At 35.1% G+C, this 22,482-nt stretch overlaps 1 protein-coding gene across 1 annotated transcript in view; it reads right to left on the bottom strand.

Annotated features, from left to right (window-relative positions):
* The window catches only part of KDM4C (lysine (K)-specific demethylase 4C), a 273,932-nt gene that overhangs the window by 236,338 nt on the left and 15,112 nt on the right, over window positions 1–22,482 (bottom strand). The window contains exons 3-5 of the mRNA XM_009890665.1: window positions 19,920–20,034; window positions 9,756–9,949; window positions 735–784 (exon numbers count right to left, since the gene is read on the bottom strand). Of these exons, the coding sequence (XP_009888967.1) occupies window positions 735–784; window positions 9,756–9,949; window positions 19,920–20,034 (359 nt within the window). The remainder of the gene's footprint in view (window positions 1–734; window positions 785–9,755; window positions 9,950–19,919; window positions 20,035–22,482) is intronic.

The raw sequence follows: 22,482 nt of genomic DNA, 5'->3' as shown, positions 1-22,482 counted from the left end.
GTAGTGTTATTGAAAATAAAACAAATTACTGTGTGAGAAGAATTTTCCTACAGACTATTGATTTTTATCCCTTAGATCTCAACCTTACAACAATAATCTCTGCTCCTTCTCAACACATGTTCTTCACACATCTGGGGTGCAAAAGCCATTACGTGCTTTGGCTAAAGTCAATTTATATGCCTGCTCACTGGCCAACAGGCTGCTGCCAAGTAAGATCTAGCATTGGTACCTTTTGTCTGCTTCGCCCTTCCCAGAGGTACTAACCAGGTTTGCATTCTCTATCCACCAACTTTCATGAAACTTCTGGAGACCCGGCTGTCTTCAATATTTATATGTTTGTATCAAATTTGGCTAAGAAGTTAAGATTCAAAAGTTACTGATGAGAAGAAGCTATGACAAGAAAAATCAACAGCACAGAGGAGACAAAGATACTAACAATGAAAATCTAATAAACAAAACCAATAATTACTAAGCTTCACTTTCATGAGCTTCACCAACCTAAAAATGCTGGTACCAAATAAAGTTCTGAGGAAAAAAAAAAAAGATCATTTTGTTTCTTAAGAATTCCTCAGAGTACTAGGAAGTGTTCCTTGTTTGCAATCACACCATAGGCAGATAAAAGTCACACAACATTAAGTAATAAAATACAGTAGGTAAGTCAAGGACAATGTTTTTCACTTTGCTGGAGGTTTGTCCTTCAAACATCTTACATACGGAAATATTGAAAATATTACCTTGAGCTAGTCTTTCAAGTCGTTTCCCATGCTCTGGAGGAATAGCATACCTAAAATTCACATAAAGAAAAGGATGAAATGCTTAAAGAGATAATTACTACACAAGCCATGATTCATATATGATAAATATCTAAAAATAAAGAAGCCAAAAAGATTAAAGAATGAAAAATTATACAGGAAAAATATACCAATTGCTGAGGAAAGAATACAGAAAGGTTTTTTTGAGAAAACATTTTAGCTTATTTCTAGTTTAAACGTTACAACATTCATTCAAGAATGCTATATTCACTATTTAAAAATAATGCATATTGACAATACCTGATTATGATCACACCGTTCCCATTAAAAAAAGACACATATACTTTCATTTTCCAAATGAAGTAAAGCCACATAAAATAAGTTTAATTTATACAGGGTTTATTTCTTTGAATTTTACTGTACTTCACAAGACACAAGAGTTCAACAGAAAAATAGGAGCATTAAACTTCTCTATTTTTTCCTATAGCTAATGCTGTAGAATAAGATGGTTACTTGTCACTGTAAAATCATTAAAATTAGAGTTTAAAAAATGATTTAAGAAACAGACTTTCTTTAATTTAAAGAATTCTATATAACTTGGAATCACTCTGCTTCTACAATAAATTATTTTTTAAAGATTCCATATGCTATCCGCAACAAGTCAGTAACTCCTTCAATACATGATATAATAGGCTTTCGTTTCAGTTTAATGTTACAACAGCATTGGATTGATTCTCCTCTATAAAAAAACATGGTTCAGAAAAGGACAAAATGCATACTCAGCTGCACAATATAGTCCAAATCCACATTTTCAAACTAAGTCAAGATACAACTTTTTTTTTGCTATACTGTGAACACAGATTTCATTTACCTCCCCTGACAACTCACTTAGAAAAAACAAGTGAAGAACCATAGGCCCCTCATTTTGCACAAAAAATAAACATCGCCCTACCTCAACCTCTCATTTGCACAGACAATTTTACTCTATTACAACTGAAACTGCTGCATAGAAGAAAGAAGACCCTTCCACCACCGAAGTCAGTGCTCTAAGTTGAACTGTAGCAAAACCAATTCCTACTGACAACCCACTCCAAATGGTATTAAACGAAAAGAGACCTTCAGCTTGAGTCTGCTCAGTGTTTCCAGTTTTAATAAGAATTTCAGTCTTAGAGAAATGGATTTTGTTCCTCTCCATTTGTACTTCCTAAGTGTTCATACCTGTTCTCCACTCTGCTCTACCCACACATCAGCATATACACAGAAATCTAAACTGTATGTTTGCATCTTTCACACCTCAGCAGAGACAAACGCTACGTATAGCATTACATACTGTACTGTGTGTCATTAAATACACAACTCCATAAAGTAAAACATGAACAGCCAGTGCTTATGTCGAACAAAAAAGTCAAACTTCAGACTCTTCTTTGCTTTACCTGCCTCTAATTGGGCTGGTAGTCTTCCTTAAAAATTACTCTTCCAAAAGTACATGTTTTTGTGATAATATGTAGCCACATGCTTCAATTTGTACACATAAATATGTAAGTACATATCAATATTACAAAAATGCAAAACTGGCCAACTGAGCTCTCAAGGAGTCTCTCAGAAAGACAAAACGGGACACGGTTTACCTGAGTTACAGCTATTTATTCAGCTAATCTAAAATTACCAAGCAATAATTCATTCAATGCAAGTTGGTGCTTTTCATCATTGTCTTCATTTTGGGCCTGCGATAACATCTACTCTTCAAACCTTTACTTATTCCCACTGTTGTCATTACTCTTCTCAAAGCTAAGAAAAGTACCAAGGAAAGGAGGCCACCTTTGTAGTATCAGACATTAGGACCCCCAAAGTCACTCTCCTTTATGGTTGGTTCCTGGCATAATGTATTAGAAAACTGAGCTTTTTAAACATATAGGCACCTGCTTTGGACACCAGTCAAATTACAGTGACATGAATCTTACTGAATCCTTGGTCTACTGTACAGAACATTAAACAAAAAAGCTCCCAAACTCAGATCACTAAGTCAGAGAAAAAAGTATTCACTCTTAGTGAATACTTAGTGAATATGAGAACTTCACCAGCGTTAAAAGCTTTTAGAAAAATATTTTTCATCATCTTGTGTCCAGCCTCCTTTTAGGTACATTACCAAACAGCCACTAACGTTTGTTTGACATCTCATATCTTAAGGCCAAGTCCAGCCTGCTTTGAAAGTAAATGTAATGGATATTAAATACTAAATCACTCAAAGGCAAAGAGAATGTTTCTTGGATAACAAGCAAAGAAATAGATAAAAAGGAAAGAAAAGATAACAAGGGAAATGTTGATGCCAACTACATTTTAATTTAATTAGTTCAGGAACACATACTTGTTAAAAATTTTGAAAAGACAGATGAAAGCTGAAAAACCACTGTTCGTTGCTAGAGTCATGCTATGAAGACAGAAAAAATTATGGTACATACATTTGTTGACTATTGTTAAAAAAGATCTTCTGAAATACTTATTAATTCAGGAAATCAAGGGTACTGGCAACAAGATAACTACAGATAAGTAATAAATATTAAATCTAAGCCATTAATTTGTGTTTCTGAAACATTTAGATATATGCTTTCAAGATTAATTCTTCTACATGATTTGTCAGTGTACTTTAAATAAGCTAACAACTGCATCTCTTTTTTTTTCCCCACAAAAATCTCAGTCTTAAGCAACAACATCCCCTGTTTATTCATGAACTGGTGGCAACGTACACTCCCTGTTCTACCTATATTCTTCCAATCCACAGGAAAGGCAATAACAGACAGAGCTGTGATCACTCAGTCCTGTCTAGCTCAGAAAACATGATTGGTGACAATTACGATAGCTCTTTTATCAAATGAAAAAACAATGTTCTGGGAACTTGGCTGAAAAGCTAGCAATTCAAAAACTGCTTAATTTTAATAACTACTTTGGTTAGTATTCGATTTGATTTTATTCTCAGATGCAAAACCTAAATAACCTTTGAGTTACTGCCACCTTCATAGTTTCTGTTCTATGAGAATGAATTTACTTTTTAATTCTTTGTACAACAACCGCTAGCCCACTACAGTAAAATACAAGCTTTACTTTGCATGGCAAACAAAGAGAATTTAGTACAGGAAAATAAAAAGTATGAAGTTTACTCCAGTTCAATTTTATTAGGAATGTTCGGATGTTGCACAGACATGCACCCATATAAACCAACATGCCTAAAAAAAAAAAAATAAATACTTATTCTCCTTTAATTTTCCTTTAAGCCGAAAATGGAATCTTTAGTAAAACTCATTTGAAGACATTAGCAAAAAGCATGTGGACCACAGATGAAACTGCTTCATTCAAAAGAAAACAGAATAAAATACAGGCTTCAGAAGGACAAATAACTAACAGACGTTTCAGAAGACACAAAGTAAACTAATAGTGTATCTTCACAGCAATACCTCCTTTTTAAAATTTCTATTTGAGACTGTTGCAGAAACAGTAGACAACATAAAATAATTCTACTACATAAAAAAGGGCTTATGGAAAACTGGACTAAAAACACTGACATGAACTGACAACAAATATTTTGAAGCAATTCTACTGTTGCTTTCTTTGTTGCTGCACTTATTTTGTGAATGGGGGGAGGGAAGGCCTCTTTTTCTCTCATCCTGTATTTCCAAGGGCTTTATACTTTTCAGAATACAGATTAAGAAAAACATTGGCTAAAAACATGTAAGTAGATAGAAACCAGAAAGAATGAGCACCACAAATGGTTGCAAATGAATTGCAAGCAACTTTACCCACAGGTTTAGAATGCTGCAGAAAAGTTTTCAAGTCATCCCATACATTAGCAAAGTAACTCTGAGCACCATCTTCTTTAAAATTCAGTATCACATAATGATATAGAAGTTTAGCCTGGAAGGGACCTGAATGTCATCTAGTCTAATCTCCTGATAAACATAAAGCTAACTTCAAGGTTAGATCAGTTTGCACAGGGTAACATATAGTCAAGCTTTGAAAAATTCCAAAGATGAAGACTCAGCAGCCTCCCTAAGCAACCTGTTAAAATGTCATTGTGAATGTTTTTTTCCTTCTATCAAACTGAAATGCCCCTTGTTGCAAGCTGTGATTATTGCTACCCTTCCTTTGTTAAGTCAGTGCATCACTGAGAAGAGTTTGGCTCTGTCTTCTCTGTAATAGTCCTATATAACAGATTACAACCCCAGACCATGTATCAGAACGTACCACTTTTAGAGAAAAATTCATAACTCAAGAAGTGTATACAAGTAACAATCAGCTCATAAAATATTTGTTTGCCCAATTAATTAATGATTTGCCCTGCAAAAAAACCTGTCCCCTTATTGTCCATATTCCACATAAGAATCCACTTATACTAATCCATACTGTTAATTCTCATAAGAATAGAAAAGTGAAGTTCCACATTAAAAATAAAGAGTCCTGACAACCCAGAAAAGTATCTCATATGGTTGAAAAAATGCCACAGATAACATTTTCAGAGATCCTAGATATTTGAGCTTTGAAGGAAAGAAAGATTTAAGTAAGCGCAAAGCTTCTTCAAAGGAAAGCCTCCACAGATACTTCACCACCCAATGCCATTATGGGCATCAATGCAGGGAAAAGAAAATCTATATAGAAATACATCAGAAGCACTGAAATATACAAGATTGTTACAACATGCATTCACATTATCCACAGTTAGTAATAAAGGAGCCAAAAGAAAACTATTCCCAGTCCTGACATCTATCGATATTCTAAACAAAGAATGTAAGTATATGGGTTTGGTTTCTTGTGTGGAGTTTTCTTAAGAATATCTTAATATCAAAAATTAAATTAATTCTATCTCTTAGTCAAAGATCTTGCAGAATAGAAGTTCATCTTCTATTAACATCATCAATAAAACGAATGTAAAGGCTAACACAGAAAATTCCATACATTTAAAAACATTGAAGTAGTCAGTATTGTCTTTCCTGCCTTTCTGGTAACTTCACAGACCCTGCTCTTCAATGCGGCACTTTACAAATTGCACCTTCCAAATAAAGGAATTGGATTCCAAATTCCTTCCAAATAAAGGAACTTGTATTGCTTTTTGTGCAACAGGTTAATTGGTTATTCAGTACAGTAGAATTTCGTAAGTGTAGGCAGTAGGTAAATTCAAAACTGAATTTGAATCCACTTAATTTTAATACATGCACAGTATCATGACTACAGAAGGAAGAAAAACTGGTGATCCTTGTCAGGTGATCATTTAAGTGGTATGTTTTACAAGTGGGACAGCTTTTACAACAATATTATTCAAAGTAGGAACACAAAAACACATCAAAAACAAAGGATCATTGTTTTACTATGCCCAGCCAAGCAAGATGGTCATCGGACAAGCAGCCTCTTCTATTCACCCAATTATTCTCACCTCAGTGACAAGAAACAGAATGTGAAACACTGAGTTCCGTTCTTCCTCAGCTAGGTACACGCACAGATAATGGATAACACCATCTGCTGCAAGCTAGTTCAGTGTGATGCTAAATACTTAACCAAACTACTTCTCCGAAGCCCATGTTATATATCGACAAGGGAACAATAGCTGATGATTTTTCCTGCTAATTAGTATTTTAAAAATTACAAAGCTGCAAACCCATAAGATGTTGTTACAACTAAATTTACAACAGTAATTCTTTCACAATGAACCTAATTCATTGATTTCACAGCTGATAACAGGCAATTTGCAACCTCTACATTGTATCAAAATAACGCTGTCTATCTAATTCCAGAATCCCATGTCACTTCCTATAAGCAACATTAATAAATATTAACCACCTAAATAGATAGTAAAGCTAATTAAATATAAATATGATAAATAATTTTTTTAAATATAAACAAATTGAAATCTCATAAACTTAATTTAGGAAGCTAATACATTTGCCGTTTTGAGATAGGGAATTTCAAGGTCTGTTACCATCTACTGTGTCCCAACCGAACCCAAATATTTCAAGGAACAAAATCATCTTCCACGAGGGGGGGTAGGGGGGGATGGTGGTATTAAAAAAGAAAAATAACCTAATTGTCTTTTAATTCCCATGTCTTACTCAGCAAAGTTCTCTCACTTTACGGAGAACATTCTAACTACCAAATGATTGCTCAGTTTCAAGCACAACAATAATCCTTTCAGATTCCTGCAAATCACTCTACTGCTTGATTATAGCTACCTTTTAATGAGAATCCCTAGTCTGATTAGAGTAATCTCTGTGACTACTAATATTGTTATTTCTAACTTTTCTGATAATTTTCAGCAAGAAGTATGGCTAATATTCTCTTCTTCTAATTTAAGCACAACTGCCTGCCCACCTCTCATGGAAATTTTATACATTACTCCCACTTTTCACACTAAAAGTCTGCATTTCACCATCATTTTCTGTATCTCTATTTTTCCTAGACATAGAACATAACTAGGAAACATATCAGTTCTGTCAATGGTATGCCTAGCTTGTGCAAAAGTAGCAAGACTCTCCGCTCATGCTGAACTCTGCATCACCTGGCCAGATTTTGACCAGTCTTTGTCAGCTGCTGATCACACTGAAAATTCTATTAATGCTACCCCAGAAGACCCTATCAGGACATAGCTGAGTCTTTTTTAACCCCATTACTATTTCCTCTGCTACTGGGATTCCAAATCTGAAAAACTTCACATGAAATCATGTTTTAAAGATTTCCACGACCCCCACAATGTAACTATCTACCGTCATTTTTCCACTTCATAAAGGAAGATGAGCAGCTATTGGTACGTATTCTACACTGACAAATCCATAAAATCAGGTTCTAGCCATTGCAATCAAGACGTAACAGTAAAGTTGCCCATAACAAAAATTTTAGACAATCTGGAGATCAGACTTCTTGCTATCCTGTATCCACTGAACTCCTGAAAAGAGAATTCCTGAATCTAAATCACCTGCTGTATTTGGACTTTCACCATTGATCCATTTCACCCTACTCTTACAACCTAAATAAACTGCCAGGTCCAGCCTCACTCTCCTAATACACCTAATTTTGGCTGTCTAAGGATTATCATGAATGAAACAAAAGTTAATCTATGCCTGAATACTGCAGAAAGCTTCAAATTCCATAAAGACTGGCCACAGCAGTAAGATTTAACTGCTGCCTACAAGTTCTCATCGAGATTCTCCGGTGGAACTGGTTGTCTTCTCACAATTCAGAGAAAACACACTGCCTATCCTGCTTCTTAATAAAGTATTTTCCAGCTCTCCATAAGCCAAATATGGCTGTCTTGAAGAACTACATGCATATCGAGTAAAATTAAAAAACATGTATTACTACTGTATGTGCCAATGTATTTGGTTTCACTAAGGAAGTACTTGTCAACTCAGTTTAAATTTTTTAAGAGCAGACAAGATCTTTACTATCTGTATCCTAAGATTCAACTCATCCTCCACTATTTTTGAAGAAAATGTTACACTAATATCACATTAACACAAGATAAATTTTAGTGATATAGGAACAGCATTAGCATAAATTATTGCAGCATTCCTCCAGTAAAAGCACGAGTGTACTATTTCTTCAAAAGATGAAGAGCTCAGTGTTTAATGATTTTACTCATTTGGAAGTGTAAACAAGTATCTGTAAACTAGAAAAGCATTTATCATATTATCAACTCATACCTTCTTCAAAATACTTGAAAATTTTTCTTAGCTTCTATCCGTTGTGTATAAAGACTTCAGGGTTTAAGTAAATGCCTCTTCTACTTGGAATTTTACCAGCAAGGTTTTCTTTAAATAGCACTTTTAAAACTCCTAAGAATCTAAAATAATTTTTATGCAATCATTGTTTTAGTTAAATTTGTCCTATCATCTGACATCATTTTGGAATTACCTACCTTTACACCCATTTTTAACGAAGACATCATTCTTATGGCTGAGAAGAATTTCTTAGTACGTATAATTCTATCAAAGCAGCAATTAAAAAAAAATATATATAATCAATTCAAAACATAGACTTGCATTACTGCAATAGGTGGTGTTTACCTTCGCTGTCTAAACACGAGAGATCCACTATTCAAGAAAAGCAGGTAGACATAAAGCAATGACCTAAGAACCAGCAGCTGACCAATTTACCACCTTCTCAGTTTAAATACATAATGTTGCTTCAGTCCTTGTCTTTTGTATGCGAATAAAAATAACCATTAATGTTTCACAGAACTACCAGCTACAAAATTTTCAATCTAAATTTGGATAACTAGAAACTGCCAGAACCAAACTAAGCATAGCTTATCTTTTATATATTTTTCTAATGATTTTATGTTCTCTTCACAGGTATTTTGAAAAACAATAAGGTTTTAGGATCAAAGGGAAAACATTTTTCTCATCTACTTTAAGATACAAGTATACCATAATCTAAACGTGTAACATTAAACCTGCTTGTCTCTCTATTAAGGTTGTTCAGTCAAAAATGTAAGATTATGAGAAAGGACAGAAGCAGATCCTATTTAAGAAGTACCTTTAACACTGAATCTTATCTCCTACTGGGCCTACTGAGTCAACAGTAGAGAATATGACTCTGATTCAAAAAAGCAATTAAATGCATGTTTAATACAAAACACATTAGGCAGTCCCAAAGGACAACTGAACCGAAGAAAATTATTTCAAAGACGCCTTACAGAAGTTCCTTCAAATAGTCTTGGGGTTCTCAACTCATTAAACTTCTCATATTGAATTATTACAATCCTTTTCTGTTGAACTCAAATAAGCCTTATGTACTTAATAGTTTTTCCTTTAAAATAAAAGAATGCATTACTGCGGTGTTCTTTACATTGCAAATCTCACATATTTCACAGCATTCTCAGCTCAAAAAAACCCCAAACGAAACTACTATCTTAGCTTTTCAGTAAAGCTTACTACTGTGAAGCAATTGTACCCCATCTGCTTGGTTTAGCCAGCTGAAACAAACAGATAAATGAAATCATCTTTCATAAAAATTTAAACTTGCCATGACTTTGGCTCCCCAAAATGGAGATAATTAATACTGTAGAGATCCATGTCTTCAGTGTGCCATGCAAATGTTGTTTTCCACATGCCAAAATATAGATATGGTGTATTTACACCCTCAATAGAAATTCCACAGTCTTCTCCTACAACATCCAATATTGTATTAAGATGGGCAATATTCCATTCCTCAATACCCTGAAAGAGATACATAATAAATGTATTAATACATTTATAAAGTAATGCCATTTTATATAATAGTTTCAGTCAAAAGATACACACCTGATCTAGCCCTTCAAAAGACTGTAGATTAATACAAAATCGTAAGCACTTTAGAATACAGTTGAAGTTACCCAAAGAAAAATTATCTTGACCTTAGTAAGATTTAGATCGAGCTCTAAGTCTGAGATGGTCAGCACATGGAACATAAGGAAGTTCATATCTGCTTAACACTTAATACATCAGATCTAACATGGATTGAAACACCATACACAATAGAAATAATAGCTGCAGACAAAAATCTTTGATGAGTTGGTAGCTGGAAGCTGCTAAGTTTCACTGGGCCTATCTACGCTTTTTAATTACTCACAAAGTAATACTAAATAGTATGAAAAATTATTTAAAAATTTAATTTACATTCATAAAGTTATAATTTCTCTGAAAAGTATACAAACTAAAACCATTCTATCACTTCAGAGGTATTTCTAACCATAATGATATACTGCACAAGAAATATACCACAGAAGAAATCTATTGATTTCATGGGATTTCAGCTGTTTCCTTATATTATTGCCTATAAAATTTGTATATTAAAAGCCATTCAGAAAGCCATGTATGTAGTTTTTGTTGTATTTCAGATTCATCCACAAAGTGCAATTCTAATTTCAGGTAATACAGCATATAAGAGTCAATATAACCAAGATGAAAGCTACAAAACTGAAGAGAAAGAGATTAGACTTCATTATAACAGCAATTATTATCACCTCCAGGGAAGACATTAGCTGGTGTTCAAGCAGTCAGGGAAAAAAAAAAAAAAAAAGAATCAAAACTATTACAAACCCAATTCAGGCAAGTTTCTTTATTGGGAAGAAAGCCTCCAAACATGCTCTTAACCACACCCCTATCACTGAACTATACACAGTTCTGGTAATCTCACTTAAATTTGAGGAATGAATTGATGGAAGACAGAAGTCCTGATGCAGCTGATTAAGACTAAGAAAAATGGTGACACTCAATAGTTGAGCAGGTGGTGAAGTAAGAACACAAGTTAAAGCAAGAAGTAAGGAACATTTAATATTCTCAGTTTTCACTTCCTTGGTTTTTGAGATTTTATGTCAAACATGTTACATATGCAGCAACTAAAATTGATAAACAAGATGGTAAATTCTGTATGAAGTTCAAACTTCTCATTGAACAAGCACTTTTGACTGTCTGCTATGGCTATTTCGTTTAGTAAGAAAAACTACCTTTAAGTTATCTGGGACTTATACAAAGGAGTAAAGGACTTTTACAGAATTAGTTCATTCCAGCAAGCAATTTATGTCCTTTTTTTTAAAATGGAAGCTTTGTCTTTGATACATTTGTGTGACATAAAGGAACTTGAAATTAAAAGAAAATTAATATAATGACCATTATCAAAGAAAAAAAACACCAATATGAACACAAATAGTAGATGCTGATAAAATTTGCACCTTTCAAATCTAAAAATCATAATCACCAGCAAGGTAGTAGATCTATAAAATAGAAAATTTGTTTGAATAAATATCTTTAACTGATTATTCCTTAAATTAATTTACAGATTTATTTTTTTTAATCACATGAAATTTATCTTTGTTAACAATTGCACACAGTCAATTCAGAGAAAATTAATACAGCAAAATAAGAGCAATGATTCAACCATGTAGGCATAGAGACACAGGGTTAGAAGACAACAACAAATATACCAGATAAAAATCAACTGTTAATCTAGGCACTATATTCTTTTGGACAGTGGCCAAAAGCAGACGAGAAACAGTGTAAGCAAAGCAGTACTCCCCCAGAATAACCTTCCAGCCTGCAGCAATTTTCAGATTGAAGTTTTCTCTAGACAGAGTTGTTATCCTTCTACTTATCAGTACCCTGTGGGCTTTTTACCAATTCATTTGTCGATTCGCCTTCTTTAATCCATGTAATCTTTTAGCAACCATAACATCCTGAAATCTTACTCTTCTGTTACTAAGAATTAAGTGATAGTTAAGAGAATAATTTAATTTTTTTTTTAACAACATTGCACCTTTTCACACTCTGTTAAGTCACAACTAGTCACCAAGCAAATTGCTAGTTGTTTGTCCCCAGAACAAATCCTCCCAAGGAGAACAACCGTAGGAGGAAAAGCTTGTTTCAAAATACCAAACATACAAAATACACAATCTACAACCTCTTCACTCAAGATGTATGAGCTAGTTCCATTTCCTAAAGACTATTTTGGAGAAGTAGTCTTAGCTTAAAAGGAAACATTCACTGAAATTGGTTGAAACACTAAAATCACAGATTCATTTTAACTCTTCCTACATTCCTTGAACTTAAAAAAAAAAGTTTTATATTTATGCCTAGACTGTTACAATTAATTATTACAAATTATTATTAAAGCTTAGTTTCCCTCACAGATATATATTACAAAATATTAAGTAAAATGCTTACATGAATTTTTAAGTAAAATATCAATTCTAACTTTTCCACTTTTCCAATAGTTATATAACTGGTTTTAAGATTTACAATTGCAATGCACACTAGAAAGATCACAGGAGCTGTAAAAGAGCAGTTTAACAGGTCAATACATAATACTACTTCTCAAAATTAAAGTATATGTTAGCAGGTTATGCTATATTTAATAACCATTATTAGAACAGCAGTACACACATTACTGACCATGAGGTGTAGCTGGTAGTTTCTTACAAATACAAAACCCAGTTAGACACTATAATCTACTCAATATTATGTAATATCTAATATTTATTCTGCTTAGAATATCACAATAATATCAGAATACTATAATAATTTCAAGGCAATGTGTAAAGAAAGTTTTTCTAATTTATCCACATTTTTGATGGCAAATTCTTTAAACAATAGCTATCATCTCTGACAAGTGTACCACACAATCCAAGATCTGGAAAAAAGCTGAAAAATTACATGTTTTTCTTTCTCTACTATGACAAAGAAATACAGGCTTGAAACATCTTACCCTCTATGGTTGTTGCTATGCACATTAGACTCAATTTGTATTTATTCAGAAAAACATTGTAAGGTACATCACAGTTTATACAGAAGACTTATTCCGATCCTCACTAATTTTGTAGATGATTCCAACTTACTGTAAATTACTATCAAGAGGTTTTACAACTCTTAACAGCCCCTGAACCAGCTCTTAATGCAATGTGAAGATAAAATGGGACATTTGAGAAACAGCTTTCAAGTATCTGAATACTTGCACAGTTTAGAAGAAGCTGACCCGTTCCTTTCTCAAAGAAACAAAGGAAAAAGGAGTTTTCCTTACACTGGTAAAAAGTGAAGCTCAAGGTTTTAAGAAGTGATCTCTTGGCAGTCAAGAATAAGATAGGGTCCAAATGAAATTATTTTTTATTCATTTCCTTTTTTTAAAGTACAGCAACATGATACTGTCCTTTGCACTTTACTTAAACACATCAGTCAACAGTGCAATGTATTCTATTTTTATGAACACAATTTCTGTATGTGTATGTTAATACACACAATCCTTTTTCAGTGTTTAATTTTTCCTGTGATTATCTCATGGATTCATTTCAATATTAACCTGGCAAATAAGACATCTGTTCTACAACTAGGATTAAAAAGCCCCTATGACTGACTCTAACAGCTCAAATAATAAAGAGTAAAAAAACTAATTAAGAGGCAGAGTGAAAAGGAGTAGGAGAAATATAAAGAAAAATTTGTGCTTGATCACCCACTCCTCTCTCCACACACCCACTCACTCACACCGATGAATATAATAAAAAAAACTACCAGATTTTTATGGCTTCTCAAAGTGCATAAAATACAGACAGAAAAATGCTATGAACAGAATCTCTGCGCCATAAACACACAGATTAGGAAATACAAACAATCTCCCTCATTTGGCCTCTTTTTTTCCTTTTCGGTATCTATTCGGATATAACTATTGCTTTGCAGCACCCTTTTGAAGGGTGTGGAAAAAGAAAAAAAACAGAAGCAAGGAGATTCTCTTTGGAGATGAACACTAGAACCAAACATGTAAGTGAAAGAATGCTCACATTGATCTGAACTATGAGAAGATTATAGAGAAAGGATGTCTCACACAACCATGTGCTAAAACATGCAAAACGTTATACACTTAGAAAAAATTATGAGTCCATGTCCCCTCATTAAGCTACCCAGCAACATCCAGTACATACTGTAAAGAATGACAGACAAGATTATGGCTGTCTTTTGCAAACTGACTATCTGTAGGACTATCTCAGCAAGGATGGAGAAATCCACAATCTCTCTGGGCAACCTGTGCCAGGGCTCAGTCACCCTCACAGTGAAAAAGTGTTTCCCGATGTTCAGGAGGAGCCTCCTGTGCTTCAGTTTGTGCCCATTGCCTCTGGTTCTGTCACTGGGTACTGCTGATAAAAGCCTGAGTCCACCCTGTTTGTACCTTTCCTGCAGGTATTTATATACAATGATAAAATCCCCCTGAGCCTTCTCTTCCCTAGGCTGAACATCCCAGCTCTCTCAGCCCTCTCACATATAACAGATGCTCCAGTCCCTTCAACATCTTAGTGGCCTTTCGCTTAACTCTCTCCAGTAGCTCTGTACCTCCGGGGACAGATGGAGAGCCCAGAGCTGGGGACAAGACTTCAGGTGTGGCCTCAGCAGTGCTGAATAAAAGGGAAGGATCATCTCCTTTGACCTGCTGGCAGCATTCCTCCTAATGCAGCACAGGACACCATTAGCCACCTTTGCTGCATTGGCACATTGCTAGCTCATGCTCAACTGGTGTCCCTCAGGATCCCCAAAGGATTTTTCTGGAAAACAGCTTTCCAGCCTGCCAGCCCACAGCAGATACCCCATACACCCAAGATTTTTTTTTGTCAGGTGCAGCACTTTGCATCTCCCCTTCTCGAACTTCATGAGGTTCCTGTTAGCCTGTATCTCCAGCCTCTCAAGGTCCCTCTGCATGTCAGCATGACCCACTAGCATATCAGCCGATCCTCCCAGCTTTGTATCATCTGCCAACTCTGCCCCATCATCCAAATCATTAATGAAGATCTTAAACAGGACTGGACCTGGTATTGATCCCCGGAGTACACTTAGAAGTCTTTCTTTTTGCCTTCAACATGTCTCAGATTCAATTCCAGGTAGGCTTTGACATTCCCAGTTGCATTTCTGCATACTTGGACAGCGTCTCTATATTCCTCCCATATCCCTGCTTCTACCTCCTGTATATTTCATGTTTATGCTTGAGTTTTGTTGACAAGTTTATTGGTCATCCATGCAGGTCCCCAGCATTTTTCCTTGACTTGCTGCTCATTGGGACGGACCGCTCTTGAGCTTAGACGAGGTGAATACCAACCAGCTTGCTTGGGCCTTTCTTCTCTCCAGGGCCTTATACCACAGGACTCTACCTCTGAAAAAAACAAAGTCTGCTATCCTGAAAGGTTGTGGTCCTGCTTTCTGTCTTGACACCTGCTCTTAAAATCCTGAACCCCACCATCTCATGGTCATTACAGCCAAGGCTACCTTCGACCTTCACATCCATAACAAGTCCTTCCATGTCTATGAGTACAAGGTCCCACAGACCACTTTGGTCAGGAAGTAGTCATTGATGCTCTCCAGAGACTCTTGGAGTGTTTATGCCCTGATGTTCTCCTGCAGCCTTAGGTTAAGTTACTATTCAGATGCCATGCCTAACTTATTCCATAATCAAATCCAAACTCTGTACATAATGTCAAGGTGCTGCTTTAAAATCAAGTTAGCTGCTTTGTCAAGGGATACAGTAGGAAACGAATAGATTTGTTGCAAGAGCTAATATTACATGAAAGATGTACCTATAATTTAGCAAAAATAACCAACTGTTGGCCTAGAAACTCTACTGAATCAACCACTCTTGTATTACTAATCAAATATGCTGCCCACAGCTTAGACATGGGAGAAGGTAGGCATTAGGAACTGTTTTATCAGGAGGAACTAAACTCCAGAAGGAAAAGGGAAGTGGTATCTTCAAGACAAGAGCTGAAGAGGAGTGGTGAGTCAAGATAATATTTATATATGCTTCTTCCAAACCTTGGCTTTTCCCTACTGAATAGCAGATTCCATTGACAGCACTGAAATCAGATGTTTTTTATGACCCATTATAAACATCAGATCATTCACTTTTCTTTGGAAGTTCTTTTGAAACCAGGAAGACTTTTTTCCCCTAGTTGTTAGATCAGTCCATGTAGGAGTATGATACGTCTTCCCCATCTGTCCATACAAATACACTTTCAAGTTAATTTAAAAAAAAAAAAAAAAAGAAAAAGGAAGAAACAGAAAAAGTTAATGTGAGCTCCACATATCTCATACAACAAGGAATCAACTGGTGGCCTCGGTGATTGGTGGTTTGATTTAAACAAGTTGCGAGTCGCATGGAAGTGGAAGGTCTAATGGTAGTTCACCAGAACAGAGACTACACAAAGAAGTAGGTTATTCGTACTCTTCAATTTACTTACAGATACAACTGCCAGGTAAGTTAGTAAAAAGCCAAAAAAGTTATATCAGAAACAAAATAACTCTCTTCCTTCCCCTTTCTGACACGTACAGTAACTTTTTGCAACTGTTTCACAGGTTAGTCTTTCATAGTCTAAGCTGGCTCAAGCTGGCCTTAAAATAACACTACCACACAAGGACGACAGCTGTCTTGAAATAACATAATGAAAAATAATCACTTCTCAATTAAACTTCCTCAACAATCATATCTCTTAAGGTGTTCATAATGCATTCATGACTCAGTAACAACTGCAGCTACTGAGACATTATAAACTCTTTCAGGAATATTAATTTTCACTCAGGTCCAGATGACCTTACAGCAACAAAAAGACAGAACCTTGTACAGGTATCTAATAATGTTTATAATCTTAACATAAATAAGTACCCTTACAATCTATTCCTTAGTGCAATGCTTCTTCTTGAGTCACCTACATTGTCCTTCTCCTATAAAGCACTGTAATTAAATGTAACAGCAATTAAAATGCATAGAGCACAGAATAATATTTCAAGCAAACATTCAACTATCTTAAATTTATTTTCTATAAAGCTGTGTACAGAACACTTGTTTGCATAGGTTATTTTCTTATTCATAAACATTTAATCTATGTTCAAAACCATTGAATAACCATAAATACACTACAAATACACAACAGAGACTCTGGAATAATCCAAACATCACAAGGGTAAACTTTGAATCATTGATGGTAGCTGTTAAATTTCAAAGCATGCATTTGTAGCTTTGTTCCTGGTTGGTTGGTTGGGTTTTTTTGCTGTTCCATATAACACAGGCTTTATAACTTTCACCCATTTTCCAAACCCCTCAGAATCTGTCATTCTCTGATCTAAGAAGAGCAAATACTACAATCTGTGATAGCTCTCACACAATGCCAGCAAGGTGCTGGATTCCACAAATAACAATATTGTTTCTTAAATAATCTAAATAGTAAAAATTAAAGCTTCATTATGCTTCAAATACAGATGTTTCAATGTAAAATTGAACATCACCATGTGGAAAAGAAAATGTAACTGGTAAACTTTTAAAGTAAAGAATAAGTACTTGCAGAACAGCACCATTTTTAAGTAATTTTGATGGCCCAAGTACACATATACATCACACTCACTAAGTTTCTGGTGGTTTTCCACGTGGAATTCTGCCAGATACTCACCTTTCTGTATTAAATTAAATATCTATAACACACCGTTTTCTATAAAGTTTTTGCATTTTGTAAAAAGCAAGAATTTGGGTTTGTTTATTGCAAATAGGCTGTTACGACAAATTAATCCCACCACCATCCCCTTTCTGCTGTGTGTTGCCCAACTTGTCATCTATAGTTGTATTCATCTCCTTCCCCTGACTAATGACAATCCTGAAGCTAACTGACTTAAGACGTAAAAACAACTTCTAATTCCAAACAGTCAAAAAAAAATCTTTTCTTGGCACGATCTTCAAGTGTAAGACATGAAAAACATTAGTTGTGCAAGTACACCACCTGCTGGCCAAAAATTAACTTCTGCAAAAATATTCTACGAGAAAACATTTTGGTCAGTGGCATCCATAACTTTCTCACCAGCAGTTTGGTACCAGGGTGGGTTTGGGTTTTTTTTCCTTCTTTTCCTTTACACCACACTGGGCTGTACACCATGATATGGCTGTCACATTAACTACTCTGGCTGTTCACACTCCTTCCTCGGTGTCTATTCCTTTCACTAATATTTCTCCTCTGTTATTTATCTTTGAGTAATACCCATTTAATCATAGCCATGAAGGTTTTTTTATTCTACCTATTACTACTGTCTTCCCCACTCCTTTATTCCCCTCTGCCTGCAACTTTCAGTGCTTTGTTTCCTCTTCCTATGCACCTAACATCCAAGTTAAGATTGCTGAATGCTGCTCTCCTCACTCCATTCTTTGCTTTTTTGACCTCCCTGCCTCAACCTCCCAATCTAATGAGAGCGCAATTCCATGAGAAGGAAATCTTTGATCTTCTCTTTGACCAGTCAGCACTTCAAAATGGAATATTACTGCATTCTTATTTCTTTGGAAACGCTGCTCATGCAACAGTAATCCTAAGATACTGAAGACCAAAGCAAACACAATCAAAACAAAGTGTACGCTTGTAAAAAGCTACACCAGAATGCATTATCTGCCAACATTAAAGAAAAAAAGAATCATAGAAGAAAAAGAAAAAAGGCAAGCTTCTATTTCTTGAAAAGAAACACTGCTTTTCTGTGCCCCATTTTGGTATTCACAAAGCAACAGTCATCTAGAATGTCTCTTCACCAAAACACCCCAAATCAGAATCTTCAATGATTTTCTAAATTCTTTTTATACAGTTATTTGGACACACAATAGAATTTGGACTTGCTGCTTTCTCTAAACAATAGACTATCAGACATTTATAGCTATCTTTCAAAGATCACATAACCTAGTGCAAAAATTGAATTGCCTTAAGCCATCTTGGCTGACCATATTTATCTTTGGACAGAGTCTTCAAGTAATTTGTCTTCTGTGAAGAAATATGAAATACTAGCAGAGCCTCAAACCATCTGCCACAGGGAAATTCCACCTTTTTCTTTTTTTTTTTTTAATGACTGGAGAAGGCAGTTACACAGAACATGAAATAACTCAAGAACTCCACACATGGTAGATTCTTTTGGAGAAAAGTTTGCCCTGTTTTTTTTAAATCCTCAAATCTTTTTTGAAATGCTGACACTTCTTCTGTTAGTCTCATTACTTAAATAATCCTTTCAAAATCCAGTTCCTATAGCAACTTACATAGTGTAATTTATATCAATGGATAGTCTGTAATTCTTTGGATAATGAGATCTGTGTTGAGTCCCTTTCTATCTGTGGAGATCTTGGCAAGTGACCAGCAAAACTCATTTCCTTAGGAAGTTTCCATTTCGTCTGTTTTAATGCAGAGGTATACAATAATTGTAAGCACATTTCCAGGAAACTGCAGGTATTCCAAGCATGTATAAAGTACAGCTATCAATTTTCCTCAGTGAAAGAGAGAGAAGTAAAGGATTTAATCTTTCAATTTTAAAAAGTTACTTAAAATATCACTAAATTTCCACAGAGGTACACAGATAACACACATACTGAAATATTAATAAACAAATAAATAAATAGGAAGGAATCTCAAAGTTCTGGAGAGTTCAAAGTGAAGAAAGGGAAGAGTCTTATGATCTGGAAGAGTAGCAATATCCTACTGTCTAAGGACAGAACTGTCTAACTCTTGCAGATGTAGAGTCAATTTCAACCTTGCTTGGAGCCTTTAAAGTGAGTAACACAAAGATTTCAAAAGAGAGACAGATTCTCAGTCACAAAGCAAGAATGTATCCTCTAAATACAGTACCCTTTAAAAGAGGGCTGGAAGAGATAAACTTCATAAAAAGCTATGCGTACTTCATCATAAATGCTCCCATTGATATCTGCTCCATAAATTGGTGCCACAAAAGTCAAGTTCTTCCAGTATTTACGCTCCAGATCTTCATAATCTACGTATCTCGGTGTGCAGTATCTGCGAAGGAAGAGGTAGGCAAAGGTTCAGCATAGTCTTTCAACAACCACCTTCACAATGGACTATGCTCTGATAGCTTCTGATTATGCAAACTGAATTCTAAGAGATCACTTTATTTCAAATTCATTGAAATAGAGAAATTATTAGTTATCTTGAATTCTTAGTTTCATGATTCACCATAGCATGTAACCTGCTACCTGACAGCTACAGTAACACAAGTCATACATCTACCCATACAACATTTTCTTCCGTCTCCAGCAGCTAAACAGCACATCTACTGACTGTCCTCAGGCTGAGGCCCTCCCCTTTGTTTCTTCTCCATAAAACAGACATACACAGAAAAGCCACTTAATTGACAAGTATTTATTATTTTCCTGCCTCGCTACCAGCTCTGCAAAGACTGGTCCTACCCAAAGGTACGTCTTGCAAAAGCCTGTCTCAGAACAACTCAAATGTACTAATTCTGCCAAGTAGCAGCCCTGCCAGGCAAAACCAGTACTTTCCTCTCTTCTTCCTTCCCCAGAAAAACGTTTTCAGGAAAGGCATAATATTTCAAACAGTTGATACCAAGAACTAAGTAGACTAGGTACGTTTACATCATGCGATAACACAAAACAGAGACAAGCAAGTTAGCAAAGCACACCTTAACCAAATCCTTCTCAGCAACAGAGTTGTTTCAATTATTTCTCATGATCAGAAATCAAATTGTATTTCTGCTTCACACTGAGTAATGTGAATACATAAAGTCAGTTACCATAACACAAGTATCTTGATTACAGGATACAGGTATGCCCTTAATTCACAGAGGTCAAGGTGGAGAAGAACCTTGGTTCAATGGTGAATTGCAAATGCTTAAACAAATGAAAGATGCAATGCATTAGACTGAGCACACGCAATCCTTTTAAAGGCAACTATGATTTAAATTAGATGTTCACGGCCCTTCTCTCTTTCCCAAAGGAAGAATAAAATTGTTTTTACAGGAGAATAGGGGCTCTCAGCTACTTAATTGTTTAAGAAATATGCATTAAGAGTGTCATAGGAGGTTACATGGCACATCTTCTCAAGAGCAGTGACAAATATGTAGAAAGACCCACAGCTAGTAAGTAATACTTATGAAGCCCTCTCAACTGTTCTTAACTTTACCTACGAAATGAAGTCATAAACTGGTTTCAGTACAACAAGGAAACTGAAATCAGAAACACTTCCAAAATATCTTCCATGATTAAGAATATAATAAACTTAATTAATATCATGATACATGTTAAAACCTTCACAGTATTTCTGCATTATCAAACTATTTTAAGAAATGAGTGTTTCTCATTTTATCATGGGTTAATCAAATGTAAACTTTTAACATATATAAACAGGTATCACAGAAAATTACATCAGATACCATACAGGTTTCATATTTTATTCTCCCCTCTAACAGTTACCAAATAAATAATTTTAAGAACAACAAAATAGGTTCCCATTCCCATTTACCAGAGGAAGAAAACTGTGTGATAACAACAATTTTTCACAAGTAATATAGGGGCAGGAACACACAGATCCTTTTTAATTGAGAAAAGGAGATCAGTTTTGCAATTTTACAAAGGCACGAATATTATGGAACATCGGCTGAAGAGCCTCTTTAGAAGCTTTTCATGCCCTAGTTTTCCTGATCTTCATAACAGCTTCTCTTCTTACCTCTTAATTTCTTAATTTAACTTACAAGAAAATTTTCTTTCAAACTAGGGCAGTGTTACCTTCCTTCATTATATTCAATTATCTTTTCTCTCTAGCATCCTTTAACTCACCTTCCAGAAGTTATTTCCAGTCAGTTTCGAGGAAATACTGAAGGAGAATTTATTCTTTTTATGTGGCCATAAGGGGAATAATTCCTTCTCTCACTTCCCTCTTCTTGGAATGCCCATCAATCTGAAACTTTTTAGTACAGTGCCTAGCCCTTCATAGACTTTTTTCCCATCCCTTAATATCCAACTTCCCATAGCCAGAACACAGACATTCACTAGGAGGAGCTGAGTTGTCTGAAATTAATGCAAAAACTTGTGGGTGAGTTAAAAAAAATATGTTGAGTTTTTTTTCAGTAAAAAGTAGATAAGGCCATCCCAGCCTTTAGGAAAAAAAAAAAAAAAAAAAAAAAAAAAAAAAAAAAAAACCTTTAAACATTTAACATTAATAAGCATACCCAAACTAAGATGCAGATATAACTCTGTCTCATCTTCATGATTTTCAACACAAACACTTGTTAGAATCATAGAATCATTTTGGTTGAAAGAGACCTTTAAGGTCATCAAATCCAACCTTTAACCTAACACTGCCAAGTTACCACTAAACCACAACCATCAGCAGTACAGCTACACATCTTTTAAATATCTCGAGGGATGGTGACTCAACCACTTTCCTGGGCAGCCTGTTCCAATGCTTGATAAGCCTTTCTGTGAGGAC

Source organism: Charadrius vociferus, unplaced genomic scaffold (genome assembly GCF_000708025.1).
Source record: "Charadrius vociferus isolate BGI_N301 unplaced genomic scaffold, ASM70802v2 scaffold188, whole genome shotgun sequence".
NCBI lineage: Eukaryota > Metazoa > Chordata > Aves > Charadriiformes > Charadriidae > Charadrius > Charadrius vociferus.
This window is presented reverse-complemented; position numbering and strand designations above follow the sequence as displayed.